The following is a 20,142-nucleotide window of genomic DNA, read 5'->3' on the forward strand; positions in this document are numbered from 1 at the left end:
CTCCCTCTTCCCCCGACATTATCCTGTAAAAATTTACACATTCTGGATTTTAACTTCTGCATCCCTATGTTGTCATTTAACATATCTCTCTCCCCTGAATTTCCTACTAAAATGATCTAGGAGCTTGATCAGATTCAGGTACAATTTTTTTTTTTAACTTGAATATGCTACATGTTGTACTGTGTACTTCCCACTTCAATCAGGAAGCTAATGATGTCTGGTTATCTTTCTTCTTGTGATATTACAATTGCTCTGTTGGTTCATCAAGTGTTGTCAACCTAATCTATCCATTATAAAATTCCTCACTGGGCTGGCCCCGTGGCTTAGCGGTGAAGTGCGCATGCTCCGCTACTGGCGGCAGGGGTTCGGACCCCGGGGCGCGTACCGACGTATCGCTTGTCCGGCCATGCTGAGGCCGTGTCCCACATACAGCAACTAGAAGGATGTGCAACTATGACATACAACTATCTACTGGGGCTTTGGGTGGGGGGGGAAGGAGGAGGATTGGCAATGGATGTTAGCTCAGAGCCGGTCTTTCTCAGCGAAAAGAGGAGGATTAGCATGGATATTAGCTCAGGGCTGTTCTTTCTCACACAAAAAAATAATAATAATAATAAAAAATAAAATTCCTCATTGATCTTCTAATGATTTTAGCAGCCATTGGTGATGATCATTGTCTAGATTCACTATTAGATTAGGAGCTGCAAAATGGTGACAGTCCTATTCTGTCATTACCCTGAAATAGTTTGTACCGGAAAGGCAAGACAAATACTTGATTTTTTCCTCTTATCAGTTTCAGAATAACGACTATGCAATAGCATCCTCCAAAGGAGACCAGTACTTTTTTTTTTTTTCTGAGGAAGATCAGCCCTGAGCTAACATCCATGCCAATCCTCTTTTTGCTGAGGAAGACCGGCCCTAAGCTAACATCTATTGCCAATCCTCCTTTTTTTTTTTTCTCTTTTTCTCCCCAAAGCCCCAGTAGATAGTTGTATGTCACAGCTGAACATCCTTCTAGTTGCTATATGTGGGACACCACCTCAGCATGGCCGGACAAGCAGTGCGTCGGTGCGTGCCCGGGATGGGAACCCGGGCTGCCAGTAGCGGAGCGTGTGCACTTAACTGCTAAGCCACGGGGCCGGCCCCAGTACTTTTATTTTTAAGAATCACTATGAATTCATGGATTTTAACATATTTCATATGTTTCAATCCATTGCCATCATTCTTTGTCATGTCAAACTGACACATCTCTGGCCAATCGGAAACCCTTCAAGTTGGCTCTCGTATCTTTTTGATGCAATTCTAATATTATTATAGGGTTTTTACTTAACTTCTTTGATTGGGGTTTGTATCTCTAATGCTAAAATTCTTGGTTCCTAATATAATGACTTATTTGCTTTATCATACTATCTAATGTGTTCAAAATAATAATAGAAATATCATTACTAACAATATGGTTACTAAATGCAGTTTAAGACTTTCTGGCAGTTACTTTTGAACTGAGGATATAAATCTTTAGGGATGTACAAATTACTAAGTTTCTAATCACTTAAAATAATTCTTCTCTGAGTGGTTATACCACTAACTTGATACACAGAGGATTCATTTGTTTCATTTCAGCTTTGACAGGCTTTTATAACATTAAAAAAATCTGTTTTATAGACATGTAAAACATTTATATGGTTCAAAACTCTAAACTATAAAATAAAATACATTCAGACAAATCTAGTTGACATCCCTGCCTCCTCTACTTTGTTCCATCCCACCCCCATAGTTAACCATTTTCACTAGTTTCAGATTTATTCTTCATGGTGTCAGTTTTTTTCTTTTTAAATATAAGCAAACATGTGTATGTGTGTGTACTTCTGTATTTCCCCCTTTCATAAATAAAAAGTGGCATAGTACACAAAATGTGTTGCCTTTTTCACTTAATATATCTTGGATATCACACTATAGCTGCATAGAACTTTCTCATTCCTTTTAATAGATGCATAGTATGCTATTGAGTCCTATTTAATCAATACCCTATTAAGGGACACGTGGATTATTTCCAATCTTTTGCTACTACAAACAGAGCTGCAATGAACATCTTGCACATACATTTTGTCCTTTTCCTAATGTACTTCTCAGCTACATTTCTAGAAATGAGATTTCTAGGGCAAAGGATGTGCACATTAGTTTACACCTGTTTTGTGGGTACATCTTTCTTCACTTGACTGTAGAAATGTTATAGCAATTATCTCTTTTTCCTCTAACATCTTTGCAAGGGCTTCCCTCAATCTGCTTCTGTTCCTCATATTTAAATGAGATGGGTTTTCCTGCTCTTATGGAAGGACAATCTTGTGTGTGGGCATGCCAGGATAGCCCTTTTAGCTTCATGGCTCTAAGCTCATGCTTCATTGTTACCACAAAGTATGTATGTACGTACACATGTAGGTTTGTGTGTGTGTGCACATAAAATCTTTAGTACATTTTGAGATCTGCTTCCTCTAGTCCCCTCTCTCACAGTTATCTGAAAACTTCTCTTTTCTTACCTTTAAGGTCCTTGTTCTGCTCAATATGGACTCTACTACCAGAGATTTTTCCTGAGTGAAGGCTTCTGTCTTGGAAAGGACTTTGGTTGGTTAGTTTCTAGAGTTGTTAGGACCCAGCTCATCTCAGAACTCGCTTAACTTCCTGAGTGCTGCTGCACTCACCCACAACTTAAAGCCTATCCATACTATTTTCACTTTTGTTATTCCTCATTCCTTCTTGCATCTTTCACCATCCTCGTTCCGTCTGGGATTATTTTCCTTATGCCTAAAGAACATCTATTAGAGAGGGTCTGGGCTGGCCCCGTGGCTTAGTAGTTAAGTGTGCACGCTCCGCTGCTGGTGGCCCGGGGTTCGGATCCCCGGCATGCGCTGACGCACCGCTTCTCTGGCCATGCTGAGGCCGAGTCTCACATACAGCAACTAGAAGGATGTGCAACTATGACATACAACTATCTACTGGGGCTTTGGGGAGAACAATAAATAAAGTTTAAAAAAATGAAAGCTTTAAAAAAAAAAAGGGTCTGCTGGCAGCAAACTCTGTTTTTATCTGAAAATATCTTTATTTAATTTTTTATTATTTAAGGATATTTTCACTGGTTAGAGAATTTTAGAAATTTTCTCTTAGCACAATATATTGTTCCAGTGCCTTCTGGCTGCCATTGTTGTTGCTGAGAAGTTATTCCCAAATCTAACTCTCAGTCCTGTATAGGTATGTGCCTTTTGTTTCTCTGGCGGCTTTTAAGAGTTTTTTCTTTGTCTCTAAGTATGGTTTGGTCCCATTATCTCTTTTACACCATCCTTTTCGGTGCAACTACACGTTAGACATTCTCACTATATCCTCTATATCTCTTGCCCTATTCTCCTTATTTTCTATCTTTCTGTTGTCTGTTTCACTATGGATAGTCTTTTTCAAAACCATCTTCCAGTCTATTGATTCTCTTTTCAGCTTTATCTAATGTGTTAATAACCCCATTTATAGAATTCTTAACTGTACCTACCATATTTTTCAGTTTTAAATTTTTATTTAGTTCTTTTTCAAATCTGCTATCTTTTTTAAAAGGCTCTAGTTCTGAAACTTTTTCAGAACTACAAGAAATTCCGAAATTTTCAAGCATGGCTTTAATTTCCTTGAATGTTGTATAATTAAACAGAGTTGGCTAACAGTTTGTGATTGATAATTCTAGGATCCATTTCTGTGAGTCTTTATCTTTGGTCATTGTTTATGATGGTTCTTGCTCACAGTATCTAGTCTTCTCCTGTCTCTAGTTATTTTTAAATGTTTTCTGGATGCTATCTTTTAAAAGTTATTTGTAGAAATAATTTGAGGCTCAAAATGACGTTATGTTTCTCTTAAGAATTATTTTCATTTGCTTTTACTAAGTGTCTAAAGGCACTAGCAATCCAAAAGCATCTGAATCCAAGCTCAAGACCTGAAAACTCAGGCTACAATCTCTCCGAAAGCTGATTTATTTCTGGTTCACTCTTGCTCCTGGGGTGCAGCCCTGCAGGGGTCTAAGCCCTGGGTGGAAAACTGAACTCTGACTTTTGTCCTACTCCTGTGATGCTGCCAAACACACAGTTTATTTTCTGTTTTTTCTTCAGAACTGACAAATACCATCCAGGGCAAAAATGACCCTAAATAATAGACTTATCTCCTTGGATTCTATTCTTCTCTGCTATCTCAGTCCTGTAATTCCTCACTATTTTGTTAGCTCTTTGATAATTCTAAGAAAGAAATTTTTATATTTTGTCCAGCTTTTTCAGTTGTCATCAGTAATGGGGAAGGTCCAAATTACCTAGTCTGCCATTAGTGAGAGAAGTTACTCTGTCACTTTTCATCCCTCTTAACATACTTCACATCCCTCTTAACCTACTTCACGTCACTTCGCAGCACTTGTTACTTCTTGACATTCACCTCATGCCAATATAAGTTTTAGGTTGATTTAAAAATATAAAAAAAGAAAATTTAAGAAAAGTTGGAAGTGCTTTATAACATACACATCATAAAAAATATTAAAGGCAAATGGAAAACAGAGAAAAACACATTAAAAAATATGAAAGACAAAAAGCCAATACCCTTAAAATAGTATGAGCTCTTAGGTGTAAATAAGAAAAATGTTTTTCTATTTTATTTTATAAGTTTGTTTGCTCTCTCACTTTATCCAAGTCTCTGTTCATATTTCCTGTCCTAAAATAGTCTCATTCCTATCTCTTTCTCCTTAACCTTCTGTATTTTTCTGCACAGCATTTATCACCCTTGCTTTTTTGCTATTATCTTATTAATTATCTGTGCCCTCTGCCACTACTGCAAGCTCCAAGAGAAAAAACACTTTTTTAAATTCACTGCTTTATCTTCAGTGCATAGAACAGTGTCTGCTCAATAAATATTTGTGGAATGAATGAATAAAGTTTTGTATAAAAACAGAATGTCTTACCTTAACAATCATGGAAAATATTTTAAAATACAGAAAATAACAAAAGCTAGTATTTACAGTGTCAAGTATTGCTCTAAATTCTTTATATGTATTAACTCATTTAATCCCAGAAAATCCTATGAGTTAGGTAATATCAAGATACCCATTTTACAGATGAGCAAACTAGACACAGAGAGATTAAGTAGCTCACCTAGGTCACAAAGCTGCTAAGTATGCTGAAAAGAATTAACAGTATGACCAAATACTTTTTGCACCAGTCAAACTCATTTGTTCCTCTTCACTCTTAAAATCTCTTGAATATGAATGAGCCCAATTAAATAAAACTACTACCATGATCACCACCATCATTGACTGAGTTTTTTAGTACATACATACTAAAGACTACACTCAGCATTTTACATATGATATCAAACTTAGTCCTTATAACAATCTTGTGAAGTAGGTTTTATCACCTTTCTTTTATAAAAGGAGAAAACTGAGGTAAAAATATATTTTTATCTAATAGATCAAAAAACTTGCAATAAAACTTTATGCTTCAAAAGGATAAATAAGTACACTCCCTTGAGAAAAAAAAGAAAGCACTACATACATCCATTTCAGATATATAATCTTCTGGTTTGTCCATAAATACAGCAGAGACTGGAACAGATGTGTTTTTAGACATCATGAATTTTAATGGAACTTCCTGGAAGATTTGATTTCTCTCTCTCATGGTCATTTTCTTTTGGGGAAGTGGTGAATTAATATAAATTACTTTAACTGGTTTTGAACCTTAAAACAGAAACAGAAGGAAGGAGGTGATTAGTTTCTAGCAGTTATACTTAAAAACAAAACAGGATGTATTACAGAAGAATCACTAAACAACGAGACACAGGATAGGAAGGTGGTAGCATGTGTCTCATTTATTTGCCACCCTTGAACTAGAAGATCTTTCAAGTCCCTTAGAGATCTACGGGCAAGAGAATTTGACTGGCAAGAAAAATATGCTCTCTTTCTAACAATTTTTTTAAAGGATCCTCTGCTTTTTATTGTTATACTTTTACTGCCATTATTACTCAGTTCTTATAGGGTTATACTTTCAAAAAGTGACAAAATTTTTACCACAGGGAACATATTACATTTAACTCTGATTTGTAGTTTTGTTTCATTAGACATAGTCCTTCATGTACTATAATTATGTTGTTACACATAATAATATTAATTCTAGAAGATATGAAAAAATTATTAAATAAATATAAACCAAAATAGAAAGGTAATAATCTTTTGTACAAAGGAATTTATGTGCAAATATTGATTTTACTGTTAAAAGAGAGACTATCCTATGCTTATAAGTATACACCTATTTTAATTCTGAATTTCAATAACAGACAAGTAAATTAGTCCTGGAAACTCACCCATTTGAGGTTGTCTACTAAAGTACTGCATTCCTTTCATTTCACTAAAAGACAGAAGAACTTCACCACTTCATGTAATTTTGGCCACTCTAAACCGTAGTTGTTTCTCTAACTACCCCACACCCCCTAACATGAGTATACATTCTGTAGATCTAATAGCTCACTTCTAAGTATCAATTCTATAGTAGCAGTACATATTAAAAAAATTCTACTGAATATAAATGTCAAATTTACATCCTCTTTAAATCAAAACTTAGATTTTTGTATTTGACAATTGACCACCTATGTTTAGACAGTTGAAATAAAACTGTTCCAACTCTTTTGAGAGCATTACTTGATATGGCAAATCACAAACCTGCAACAGGTATTAGTTGAATACACACTGGAATTTCCCACTGTTCCTTGTAGCTTGGTCCATGATTATTTAATAAGGTAAATAATGATTGACTAGTTAGAGCTATCTGAGGGTGATATCTTGAAACAAGCTTCTCTGCATTTGGATCTTTACTAATGTCCTGAAAAACAACATATAACTTGTTACTACTTACTGGAAGTTTCTTTGATAAAGTAATAGAAAGGAGAGAGAGATGCAGGAAGGGGACTTTAGAACGATTAGGTTATATGTACTTTACGAGGTACAGAAGATTACTCAGAAGATCCAAAAACACCTTCCTACTTACATAATGCATAGCTGCAGCTGTTTGTTCTGGTGTTTCAATGGTTGATATGTTATCTTTTGAGAGCTGTAACTTTGCAGGCATTGATGGAAATACTGTTTTCACATATTTTACACTACCCTAAATAAGAAAAAAAATGAATGTTTTGTTGCAAAAATCTTGATGTATTTTTTTTCCCTAAGAAAAGTATCCCTTCATCATATGAAACTTTCACTTTAAAATTCTTCATTCTACTAAATGCAAACGTCAATTTTAGAGCCTTCTTAAGTCAAGACTTTCATGTTTTGGCTTGCCAACCACCATATAGGTTGTTTTAAAAAAGGGTCCAAGACAAGGGTGCCATGGAATTTTCTCTGCCACTTTAAATTCTAACTTCTCATTTTATGAGGTACAAATCCTAACACAGTACAGCAGAAACTCTAAAATATCCTCTCTATACACACTTACTTCCAATACGATTGTGAATAAAATCATTTAAAAGAAGAGGGACTTCCTGTTTGTATTCAGGGACATTAAGAAAGATGGGAACTGGGGCCAGCCTGGTGACGTAGTGGTTAAGTTCACACGCTTCACTTTGGTGGCCTAGGGTTCGTGGGTTCGGATCCCGGGTGCGGACCAATGCACCACTTGTCAAGTCATGCTGTGGTAGTGTCCCATATAAAGTGGAGGAAGAGGGGCACAGATGTTAGCCCAGGGCCAATCTTCCTCGGCAAAAAGAGGAGGATTGGCAATAGATGTTAGCTCAGGGCTAATCTTACACACACACACACACACAAAAAAAGAAAGATGGGAACTAAGAAAAGAAAATCAAGAAATAAAGTTGGTACAGTTATGTGTTGCTTAATGACAAGGCTACATTCTGAGAAATGCATTGTTAGGCGATTTCGTCATTGTGCGAACATCATAGAGTGTATTACACAAATCTAGATGCTATAGCCTACTACACACCTACGCTATACAGTACTAATCTTATGGGACCACCATCATATATTTGATCCGTTGTTGACCGAAACGTTATTATGTGGCGCATGATTGTAGTGACATTTTAAAAAATATCAAGTATTGGTATCCATAAAATAAAAAGAAAGGGGCACATTTATATTGCATAGTTTAAAAGTTATATCTCATTATTGTTCAAAATTTCAACATAAATACTATCTGTGAAATACAGATAATGTTTCAGACAAAAATAAGTTTTTACTTTCATATGGTAAACTTTACCAATGCCAGAAGAGTTTTTTCTAACTTTAATCCCATCTCTATTCTGAATGGGAAGAATCCCATTAAGCTGGTGACTTCATGGAGAGTATAGAATTCTGGATACTTTTTCACTTGTTCAATGCAAGCTCTTAAAATTTTCTAGGAAATAAAAATTAACAGAAATTCATTTGTATTGTATTTTAATAATGCAACAAAAATAATTTAGTTACATGTCATTATATAATTATTCATTTCAAATATTAGCCTCATTTCATTAATCAGACTTCTAACAATCTAGGCATATTGTATATTCCTTATTTGATTTAATGTCTTCTTTTTCATAATAATTCTTTTCAACCTAATTTCTTAAAAATATTGATATTTACTTATACTAAAATTAGCAATTGTATTAAAATTTAAAATTAGAGAAGACATATATTTTCTATGCTATTTAAGAAACTGTCAAAGAAATAAAGCCACACGAAAATTTCAACACACTTTACTGCAATAAAAGGAGCCACATGAATGATTAGAAATAAATAAGTTTAATATCCTAAAAAGATTCCCAAGCACAATGAATTAACAAAGTAGTTATCTTACAAGTCATTCTAATCTACAATCTAAAAAATAAATGAGAAATGTTATAACTAATTCAAATGATAGAGTATTTAGTACTTCCTGCTCTCCAAACTGTTTTCAAAATCTTAATAACTTACCAGGAAATGTAATCAGGAAGGAAATAAAATTCATAGCTTTACCCAAGCAGAATATATGTCATTTGTGATAACATGTAAATAAAGAAGCACAGCAATTTTGGGGGGGAGGGAGTTTATAATTAAAACACACATACATTATCTTCTAAGACATGTATTTTTTCTTCTTCAGTCAAAGAACCTAATATGAACCTTTTAGAATATATTTTACATCAAAAAAGCTCTTAGCAATAAGCATATCTTTATAATATTTCTACATCCCCTTTCCCTTCAGACATTTATAAAATGTGTCAAGTTACAGATCAATAACTTGACTCCTGTATATCTTTTCATCCATAGTTTCATATCCCCTTCTTTTTGTTCTTTTTTTTTTTGGTGAGGAAGATTGTCCCTGAGCTAACATCTGTGCCAGTCTTCCTCTATTTTGTATGTGGGACACTCCCACAGCATGGCTTGATGAGTGGTCTGTAGGTCTGTGCCCAGGATCCGTATCCATGAACTCCGGACCACCAAAATGGAGAGTACAAACTTAATCACTATGCTACTGGGCCGGCCCCTCATATCCCCTTCTTCAATCCTCACTCCCCACTATCTTTCACATTCTTCCCCTCCATCCACATTTTTCAATGCTGACCTTGATATTTAATTCAGGATATTACTTGCAACTAAGGCAGATGTGGGTTAATATGGAAAAGTTCTGTTTGTTTTTAAAAACCCTAGTCAACTGAAAACTCAGATTTGCATAATATCTTTGCTCCTCATTTACAATATTAGTTAACTTACACTCCCAACATTCTCGTCCTGTGGTAGTCGTTAAGAATTTGTATGATTTCCTTCATTAAGTAGTAGATAATAACAACAATAAACAAACACATAGAGACAGAGATTGGATTGGTGGTTACCAGAGGGGAAGGGGGGAGAGAGGAGGGTGAAAGGGATGATTCGGTACATGTGTGTGGTGATGGGTTGTAATTAGTATTTTGGTGGTGAACATGATGTAATCTATGCAGAAATAGAAGTATAATGATGTACACCTGAAATTTTTACAATGTTATAAACCAACGTTACTGCAATAAACAAAAAATTAAAAAAAAAAAAAAAAAACGAATTTGAACATGCATGGGGTCGGCCCGGTGGCGCAAGTGGTTAAGTGCGTGTGCTCCGCTTCAGCAGCCCGGGGTTCGCAGGTTCGGATCCTGGGCGTGGACCGACGCACCACTTGTTAAGCCATGCTGTGGCGCCGTCCCATATAAAGTAGAGGAAGGTGGGCACGGATGTTAGCTCAGGGCCAATCTTCCTCAAGAAAAAAAAAAGGGGGGGGGAGGAGTGGCATCAGATGTTAGCTCAGGGCTAGTCTTCCTCACAAAAAAAAAAAGAATTTGAACATGCAAAGGAAAGCAATATAATGTGACGTTGAGACTATTCTGGTTAGATATTTACTGGTACATCTTGCTTGGTAAAACTCTGCTGAACGTTACAGTGCTTTTAAATGAGTTTTACTAAATTTAGCAATTATGGCAAGATAAAGACCCAAAGGAAAATCTAACACAGTTTTACACCTATGCTCAGATACGTTATGTATTATTAAAGGTATTTCACAACTGGTAGGTATTAAGCAACTAAAAGATCATTATTTGATATATTTAATAAAAAAGGGTTTTAACTAATAATTTACTTGTCTTGGAAAAAGGCTGAGCGAACAAAGAAGGTTAAGTGATTCAGGCTGTTCCCTATCACCCACCTCCTGAATGTTATTTAACACTCAAAATATCTTGAAATTTAAATACACCAAAAGCACACGCATGTACACAATACAAATGTATCATTACAAAGAAAGGTGAAAACGACTATGCTCCCTAAATTTTATTTTGGGCCAGAAAGGAAAAATATGGTATCATACACGTTTGAAACTTAAAAATCAAATAGATACCTCTGGCAGTATGGTAGAGTAGGTACCTTGAAGAGCAATCCTATCCAAATAATACTAGACCCTGGATAAATTACATCTAACAATTTTTACTCATTGCTGGGCTTGGTAAAAAGCAAGGAGAATCTCCAAGGACCATGAATAAATAAATAAACCCCAAACACCTAGAATGAGGAGAAACAGGAACAGTGAACAGTAAGAAAACACATGAAAGATGAGGCGGCTTGAGGGCAAATGCCTCAACCAGTTCTAAGATCAGGTGGGGAGCTGAACATGAGACTCCCACATTTAAGCCTTGAAAAGCAGATATTTGAACAGATATTTGTACACCCATGTTCACAGCAATATTATTCACAGTAGCCAAAAGGCAGAAGCAACCCAAGTGTCCATAAATGGATGAATGGATAATCAAAATGTCCACATCATACAATGGAATATTTATTCAGCCTTAAAAAGGAAGGAAATTCAGACACATGCTACAACATGAACAAATATTGATGACACGCTAAATAAAATAAGCCAGTCATAAAAAGACAAATACTATATGATTCCACTTATATGAGGGTACCTGGAGTAGACAAATTCAGAGACAAAAAGTAGAATGGTGGTTGCCATGAGCTGGGAGGAGGGGGGAATTGGGAGTTATTGTTTAATGGGTGTGATGCAATAAGAATTGCATCACAATACTTGGTCTTTGTCTCTGGTTCTTGACACACAGCTCCTAAAATCTTTGGAATCTTCTGAGTGATAAGAGTGTCTTTTTTATGTTAATGAGATGACTGGTGGCCCCTAGATAGCTTCAGGATGGGGGATGGTTGCCAGAAAGACCAAGGCATGATTAAAGGGTTGGAACTTTTAGCCCTACTCCCCACCTCTGGGGAGGGGAGAGGAGCTGGATGTTGAGGTAATCACCAACAGTCAATGATTTAATCAACCATGCCTAAGAAAAGAAATTTTCATAAAAACCCCTAAACAATGGGGTACAGAGAGATTCTGGGTTGGTGAACACATGGAGGTGCTGGGAGGGTGGTGTGCCTGGAGAGGGCATGGAAGTTCTGTGCCCCTTCTCCCATACCTTGCCCTAGTTGTTTCTCTTTCATTTGGCTGTTCCTGAGTTTTATCATTTACAATAAACTGGAAATACTAAGTAAAGCACTTTCCTGAGTTCTGCAAGCCATTCTAGCAAATTACTGAACCAAAGGAGAAGGTCATAGGAACCCTAGGCCTACTGTCTAGAGAGTTGGAGAACTGGTTGACGTAGGGGAAGAAAACTCCACATATTTGGTGTCAGCAGTGTTGTGAGTAGAAACAGTTCAGAAATGGGTATAAAGTCTCAATTTTGCAAGATGAAAAGAGTTCTGGAGGTTGGTTGCACAACAATATGAATGTACTTAATACCAATGAACAGCACACTTAAAAAGGTTATGACAGTAAATTTTATGTTATGTGTATTTTACCACAATTAAAACAAAATTTTTTAAAAAGGGAAGGAAAAACTGACACATGCCCCCTATAACATGGCTGAACCTTGAAGACATTATGCTAAGTGAAATAAGCCAATCACAAAAGGACAAACTTACGACTCCACTTATATGAGGTACCTAGAGAAGTCAAATTCACGGAGAGAAAAAGTAGAATGGTGGTTCCCAGAGACTGGAGGGAGGAGGGAATGATGAGTTATTATTTAATGGGTACAGAGTTTCAGTTTGGAAAGATGAAAAAGTTCTGGAGATGGAAGGAGGAAATACATTCACAACAGTGTGAATGTATTTAATGCCACTGACCTTTCCTTAAAAATGGTTAATATAGTAAACTTTATGTTATGTATATTTTACCACAATAAAAAAAAGAGAGAAACGGAAGACAGACTGATGTCTAACCTACAAAATTTGGGAATCCTAGAAAGACACAGTTGAGAAAATGAAGGAGAAGCAATAACTGAAAACAGCTGAGAACTTTCCAGAACTGATGGAGGATATGAATCTACAGATACAAGAAACACAATGAACCAAGTAGAATTTCTTTTAAAAAAACAAACAAAAAAAGAACCACATTGTAATGAAACTGTAAAACACTAAAAATAAACAGTGTTTAGAGAGAAAAGACAGATTCCCTAAAAGAAATAACAGGCAACACACTTTTCAATAACAATAATATGAGCCAGAAAAAGTTGAATTATATCTTCAAATGTTGAGAAATAAAACAAACTGTCAACTTAGAATTATGTATGGAATAAAACTATTTTAATAGAGTGAGAACAAAATAAAAATATTGCCAGATAAACAAAAACGTTCATCACCAAGAGATCTTCATCAAAGGAACATCTAGAACATATGGCATTTCAGGAATAATGAAGAGGATCTCAGAAGGTAGATTTAAGAAGTAAGAAGAAATGGAAAGCCAAAAAACTGTCAAAATTTGTAGATAAATGAAAACAAACACTGTATAAAATAATAATCTAAGTAGGTTTAAAAAAGAGACAGTGTTAACACAACAATATCAATCAGGAGGGATATGATTCAAGTCAAAATGCTCTACATGGTCTCTACAGATATACAGATTAATAGAACAGAATAGAGTCAAGAAACTGACCCACACATCGATCATGACATGGTAATTCAATGAGGGAAAACATTCATAGTAGAAATTCAAGAGTAACCACTAAGAGAACAGAAAAACAATGTATAAATTTCAAATAAATAGAAAAGGAAGGGGAAAAAGGAAGGGGGAAAATAGTCAATTCTCTCAAAAGAAGTAAAAGAAGTTTAGAAAAATAGAAATTACAAACAAGTCCATATACATCAATTATCATAAACTACTAAACTTTCTAATGAGAAGACAAGAGATGGTCAGATTTTATTTTAAAAGAAAAGAAAAAAAAAGCAATCTAGCTAACCACTATTTTAAGAGAGATCTGTAAAATACAAGTTCTATAGATTCAAAGCAATCCCAATTAATATGCCACCTAGCTTTTTTGTAGAAATTGACAAGCTGATTCCAAAATTTACAAGGAAATACTGATAAAAGCCAAAATAATTTAAAAAAAGAACAAAGTTGCAGGACTTCCACCATGTGGTTTCCCAACTTACTACAAGACCAGGTGGTACTGGCATAAAGACAGATATATAGATTAACGAAATAGAATAGAATCAGGAAATTGACCCACACATTGATGGTGACAAGGCAATTCAACAAGGGAAAATATAGCTTTTTCAACTAATAGCGCTAGGCAGAGATTCTCAACATTGGCAGTATCGACATTTTGGACCAGATAATTCTTTTGTGGTGGGGGGCCATCCTGCACATTGTATGATATTTAGCAACATCCTTGGCTCTACCCACTAGATGCCAGAAGCACTCCTTCATCAGCTGTGAAAATCAAAAATGTCGCCAGACATTACCAAACATCTGCTGGGAGGCAAAATCACTCCCAGTTGAGACTCACTATGCTAGAACAACTAGGTATCCATATGAAAAAAATGAACTTTGATCCAAACCTCACATCTTGAACAAAAAATAACTTGAAATGAACATAGATGTTCATGTAAAAGTTAACTATAAAACTTCCAGATCAGGATTTCTCAACACAAGCACTACTGACATTTTGGGCTAGATAATTCTTTGTTATGGGGGATGTCACAGGTAGCAGCATCCCTGGCCTCTAGCCAGTACACACCAGTAGCACTCTGCCAGTTATGACAACCAAAAATGTCTCCAGACCTTGCTCAAGTCCCCTGGGGGAGAGAGGGCAGGAGTAAAGGAGTAAAAGTGAGCCCAAATGAGAACCACCTAGGGTCAGCAAATATTTCTATGCTAGAATACATAAAAGCACCAACCATAAAACATTTTGAAAAATTAGACTTCATTAAAATTAAAATTCTTAGAGAGACACTTAAAAAAATTAAAAAGCATATCACAAACTGGAAGAAAACTATATATATGATGACTTGTATTCAGAATATATAAAGAACTGTCAAAACTCAATAAAAATAACAACCAATAAAATCAGCAAAAGATTTTAACAGACATTTCACAAAAGAATATATACAAAGCCAATAAGCACAAAGAGAGATGTTAAAACATCGTTGCTCATCATGGAAATGCAAATTAAAAACATAATGAGACACTACTACACAACCATTAGGTTGGCTAAAATTAAAAAAGATTAATAGTACTAAGTGTTAGCAAAAGTGTAGAGCAACTGCAACTCTTACAACATTGCTGGTGAGGGTGTAAAATGGTACATCCACTATGAAAAACAGTTTCTAAGAAAATTTAACTACACTTGCCATATGATCTAGAAATTCCACCTCTATTTACCCAAGAAAAATCAAAACATATGCCCCCAAAAAATCTTGTACAAGAATGTTCATAGTAGCTTTACTCATAATTGCCACAAACTGAAAATAACACAAATGCCCATTAACAGCTGAATTGATAAACCAATTTTTGCACAATCATACAACAAAATAAAAAGGACTGAAAAGGAACCCATTATGGATACTTGCATAAATGGATACTTGCATAAATGTGGATGAATCTCAAAAAATGCTGAGTGAAAGAAGCAAGACAAAAAGGAGTACATTGTGGGGCTGGCCCGGTGGCGCAGGCAGTTAGGTGCGCGTGCTCCACTGCGGCAGCCCGGGGTTCATTGGTTCAGATCCCGGGCGCGCACCAATGCACCGCTTGTCAAGCCATGCTGTGGTGGCATCCCATATAAAGTGGAGGAAGATGGGCATGGATGTTAGCCCAGGGCCAGTCTTCCTCAGCAAAAAAAGGATTGGCAGATGTTAGCTCAGGGCCAATCTTCCTCAAAAAAAAAAAAAAAAAAGGAGTACATTGTATGTGATTCAATTTTTATGAAACTCTAGAAAAGGCAAATCTAATCCATGGTGACAGAAAGCATATTGATAGGGCCGGCCCTGTGGCTTAGCGGTTAAGTGCGTGCTCTCTGATGCTGGCGGCCCGGGTTCGGATCCTGGGCGCACACCGACGCACCACTTCTCCGGCCACGCTGAGGCCGCGTCCCACATACGGCAACTAGAAGGCTGTGCAACTATGACATACAACTATCTACTAGGGCTTTGGGGGGAAAACAAATAAACAAATCTTTAAAAAAAAAAAAAAGCATATTGATGGTTTCCTGGGGCCAGAGATGGGAAGAGGCACAGAGATATTGTTAGTGTGATGGAAATATTCCATATCAGGTTACAGAGGTGTAGACATCTGTCAAAATGCATTGACATGCACTTAAAATGGATACTTATTATATGTAAATTACACCTCAGTAAAAGTGATTTAAAAATTAAATGTGGATTAAAAAGGGAGAGTTAATTTAGTATGTAACGGCTATATGTTCTAACAATATAGATATAGTACAATCTTTTACAAAAGTAGGGAAGATTGGGGAGAACATACGAAAAAAATTTTCAAAGTGCTTTTTTGCAGTAATCCTATTGATTAGTAGTATTAGTACTGTTATTCTGAAGCTGTTGGGAGTATAATGTGGGATAAAGCAAATGAGACACATGCGGTATTTTTTCTTTCAATATATATTTCTTAGCTCCATCTACTGAAATATTCTCAGAAACAATGACCAACCCAGGAGCAATGGGCATCCCCAGCGACCAGACTGTGGTCTTGAAATATCATTTTCCACTAAAAGAAACAAGGGCTGATTGGAAAATGGCTGATTCCAGGGCTAGAACAACAAATGTACAAAACGAGCCTCAAAGACTACTAGAGTGACTCAAAAGCCAGTATGAAGAGCATGTCACTGGCCAAAGCTGGTATTATTTGAACTTCAAAAAGGGTAATTGTAGTGGACTAAAACCCATCAAATATGTTTAATTCCATGATTTAATGGGACGGTGCCACAGCATGGCTTGACAAGCGGTGCATTGGTCTGCGCCTGGGATCCGAACCTGCAAACCCCAGGCCGCTGAAGAGGAGCACGTGAACTTAACTGCTATGCCACCGGGCTGGCCCCAATAACAATATTTTAAAAAAAGAAAACACTTAGTGGGGCCGGCCCAGTAGTGCAGTGGTTAAGTTCGGCACGCTCCACTTTGGCGGCCTGGGGTTAGCAGGTTCGGATCCTGGGCACAGACCTACACTACTTGTCAGCCATGTTGCGGTGGTGACCCACGTATAAAATAGAGGAAGACTGGCTCAGATGTTAGCTCAGGGCTAATCTTCCTCAAGCAAAAAAGGAGGAAGATTGGCAACAGATGTTAGCTCAGGGTGAATCTTCCTCAGCAAAAAAAAAATTAATAAATAAAAAAGAAAAGAAAACACTGATCACCCATTGGAGAATAAAAAGGAACCAGATAATTTTTTCAAAACTGATATATAAAGGGAAAGCATCTAGCATTTTTTCTGCTACATGAACTGGGAAACCAAATATAAGATGAGGGAAAATATATCAATAAAATATTCCCAGCTAATAAATAAAAATAAATGATGCAATTACAATCTTACAATTATGCAAACTCCAGTGAATGAATGGATCTAGGCACTGAGCATCAACAGCTGCCAACAATCACAAAAACGAAACAACCAGACATTATGTGCCACACGACTAAAGAATACACCACCATCTATGTGTTCAATTCCTTTGGCAAGACTAATTCTAATTTTATTTATTTATTTATTTTTTTCCCCAAAGCCCCAGTAGATAGTCGTATGTCATAGCTGCACATCCTTCTAGTTGCTGTTGGCAAGACTAATTCTAATCAAGCTTCTGGTCTTCACTGACAATTTGTAAGAAACACAGAGAAAAGAGGAACATGACTACCATCATGAATATGCAATCCTTAAAATCTAGACTGTGGGAACCTCTACAGGTCAAATGACCCAGGTTCTTGAAGAGACAAAGTTTAAGGAAAAGAAAGGGAGGAAGGGGGAATTTATAGATTAAAAGAGACAGTTTTATCAAATAAAAGAAAAAACTTCCAACATATATAACCCATACAATTTCTGTATTTAGAATATACAAAGAACTTCCACATAATAATAGAAAGATGGAAAATCCAGTAGAATAAAGGGCAAAACTTGAACAGTCAATTCACAAGAAATGACAAATAAGTATATGAAAAGGTGCACAGTGTTATTATATATATATATAGCACCATATCCTCTAGATTGGCTAAAACTAAAATGGCTCTATCAACTGTTGATGTGGAGTCACGAAACTCTCAAACACTGCTGGTTGGAATGCAAAATGGTATAATCACTTTGGAAAACAGTTTGACATTGTCTACTAAAGTTGAACATACGCATACCCAATAATTCCATTCCTAGGTATACACCCAGTAGAATGTGTGCGTATGTGCACCAAAAGACATGTAGGAGAATTTTCATAGGAGCATTGCTTGGAATAGTCCCAAACTGGAAACAACCCAAATTTTGATCAACAGAATAAATTGTAGTTTATTCATATAATGTAATAATGTGAGGAAATGAAAATGAATGAACTACAACCACACACACACATACATACAAATCTCACAAACATAATATTGAGTGAAAGAGGGAAGAATTTTGTTCACATAAAAGAACAAAGTAATTTTGTTCACATAAAATTCAAAAGCAGGCAAAAGAGAGTCAAAGAACTACCAGAAAAAAAGGCATGGAAAGTGACAATACCAAACTTGCGACAGTATTATTTCCTCAAGGAGAGCGAATGTTATTATAAGGAGAGATACACAGGGGGCTTCTGGGTTACCAGTAATGTTTTATTCCTTGACTTGGAAGAGAGTTACATAGGTGTTCACTACATAATTATTTGTTAAGCTGTATATATTTCTTCTATATACTTTTCCATAGGTACATTTCATAATATAAAATTAAAGTTTTAAAACAGTAGAAAAAAAAATTAGAAAAATATAGTGGTGAATCTTTGGGGTAGAGACCTAAAATGCAAATTAGAGAAAATGTGCTGCCAAGTCAATCTGGCTAAAAAACAAGACTTAATGCTGATTATTAGCTACCAAATAATGTACTTTGTTAATAAACTTTTTAATATTCACTTAACAAATAATTACACTGAGCACTTGAGCACTTAACTGTGTGCCAGGCATTGTTCTAGTCATTGGGAACACAGCGGTGCACAAAACAGTACTTACATACAGGTGTTGTGGAGAAAGACAATAAAAATAAAACATGGTAAAGGGAACACTGAGGGTGAGGCTATTTTTCATAGGGGAATTAGGGGCATCCTCATTGATACCTGGCATCTGAACAGAGATACTTAAAGGAATCAAGGAACTAATCCATGTAGATATCTGGAGAACAGGTTGCCAGAGGATGGAACAGTCAAAGGCCTTAAGGCAGGATCATGCTTGGAGTATTCAAGAAACACAGAGAGGCCAGTAGGCTGAGTGGAACTGAGAGGGAAAGAGGTAGAAGATGAAGCAGGCTGAGGAGGGTGGTGGGGGGCACGATCATGTAGGGCATTGTAGAACCTTGCAAAGACTTTCTCTTCCTGAGTGAGATGAGAAGCCACTTTAAACCAGTGAAATGAGGGGATGTGGTTTATGTTTTAAAACCATCATTCTAGGGGCTGGCCCAGTGGTGTAGCGGTTAAGTTTGTGCACTTGGCTTCAGTGGCCTGGGGTTTGCAGGTTCGGATCCCGGGCACGGACCGATGCACCACCTGTCAAGCCATGCTGTGGTGGCGTCCCATATAAAGTAGAGGAAGAAAGGCATGGATGTTAGCCCAGGGCCAATCTTCCTCAGCAAAATGAGGAGGATTAGCAACAGATGTTAGCTCAGAGCTAATTTCCCTCACAAAAAGCAAACAGAAAAAACCCATCATTCTGGTTCTTTCAAAGGCACTATTAAAATGGAAACAGCTACAGTTAGTTCATCTTCCACATAGAAAAATATGACACTCTGTTTTAGTATATCATATTTAGGTTCAGAGAAAAAAAATGGAATTTTTCCTTTTATTTAGAAGAATCATTCTTCTAGTTCACATTAACCACAAAATTTCACCTTAAAAAAATTCTTTTAAAGGTAAAATTAATACCCTCTGCTGTCCCCCAATTTACAGTGACTAGTTTGCTTTTCTTCTATTTGTGGTAAAATACACATAAAACTTACCATCTTAACCATTTTTAAGTGTAGAGTTCAATAGTGTTAAATGCATCACATTGTTGTATATAGTGACCAGTTTTAAAGGCTTGAAAAAAATTCAGACTGGTGTCAATGTTTGTAGATGAACTCTACTACAATAAAATACATTAGTAGCTACTATTTA

The 20,142-nt window shown here is 36.2% G+C and overlaps 1 protein-coding gene across 5 annotated transcripts in view; it reads right to left on the minus strand.

The window, feature by feature from the left end:
• The window catches only part of ICE2 (interactor of little elongation complex ELL subunit 2), a 69,376-nt gene that overhangs the window by 37,843 nt on the left and 11,391 nt on the right, over positions 1–20,142 (minus strand). For 4 of the 5 annotated variants that reach the window (XM_087428031.1, XM_087428027.1, XM_087428035.1 and 1 more), the window contains 4 exons: positions 8,262–8,399; positions 7,044–7,160; positions 6,719–6,878; positions 5,559–5,740 (listed from right to left, as the gene is read on the minus strand). In XM_087428031.1, the coding sequence (XP_087284157.1) occupies positions 5,559–5,740; positions 6,719–6,878; positions 7,044–7,160; positions 8,262–8,399 (597 nt within the window). The remainder of the gene's footprint in view (positions 1–5,558; positions 5,741–6,718; positions 6,879–7,043; positions 7,161–8,261; positions 8,400–20,142) is intronic. The other variant, XM_087428037.1, reaches the window with a different exon arrangement.

Source organism: Ceratotherium simum, chromosome 3 (assembly GCF_057802395.1).
Source record: "Ceratotherium simum simum isolate JZ-2026a chromosome 3, ASM5780239v1, whole genome shotgun sequence".
Classification (NCBI taxonomy): domain Eukaryota; kingdom Metazoa; phylum Chordata; class Mammalia; order Perissodactyla; family Rhinocerotidae; genus Ceratotherium; species Ceratotherium simum.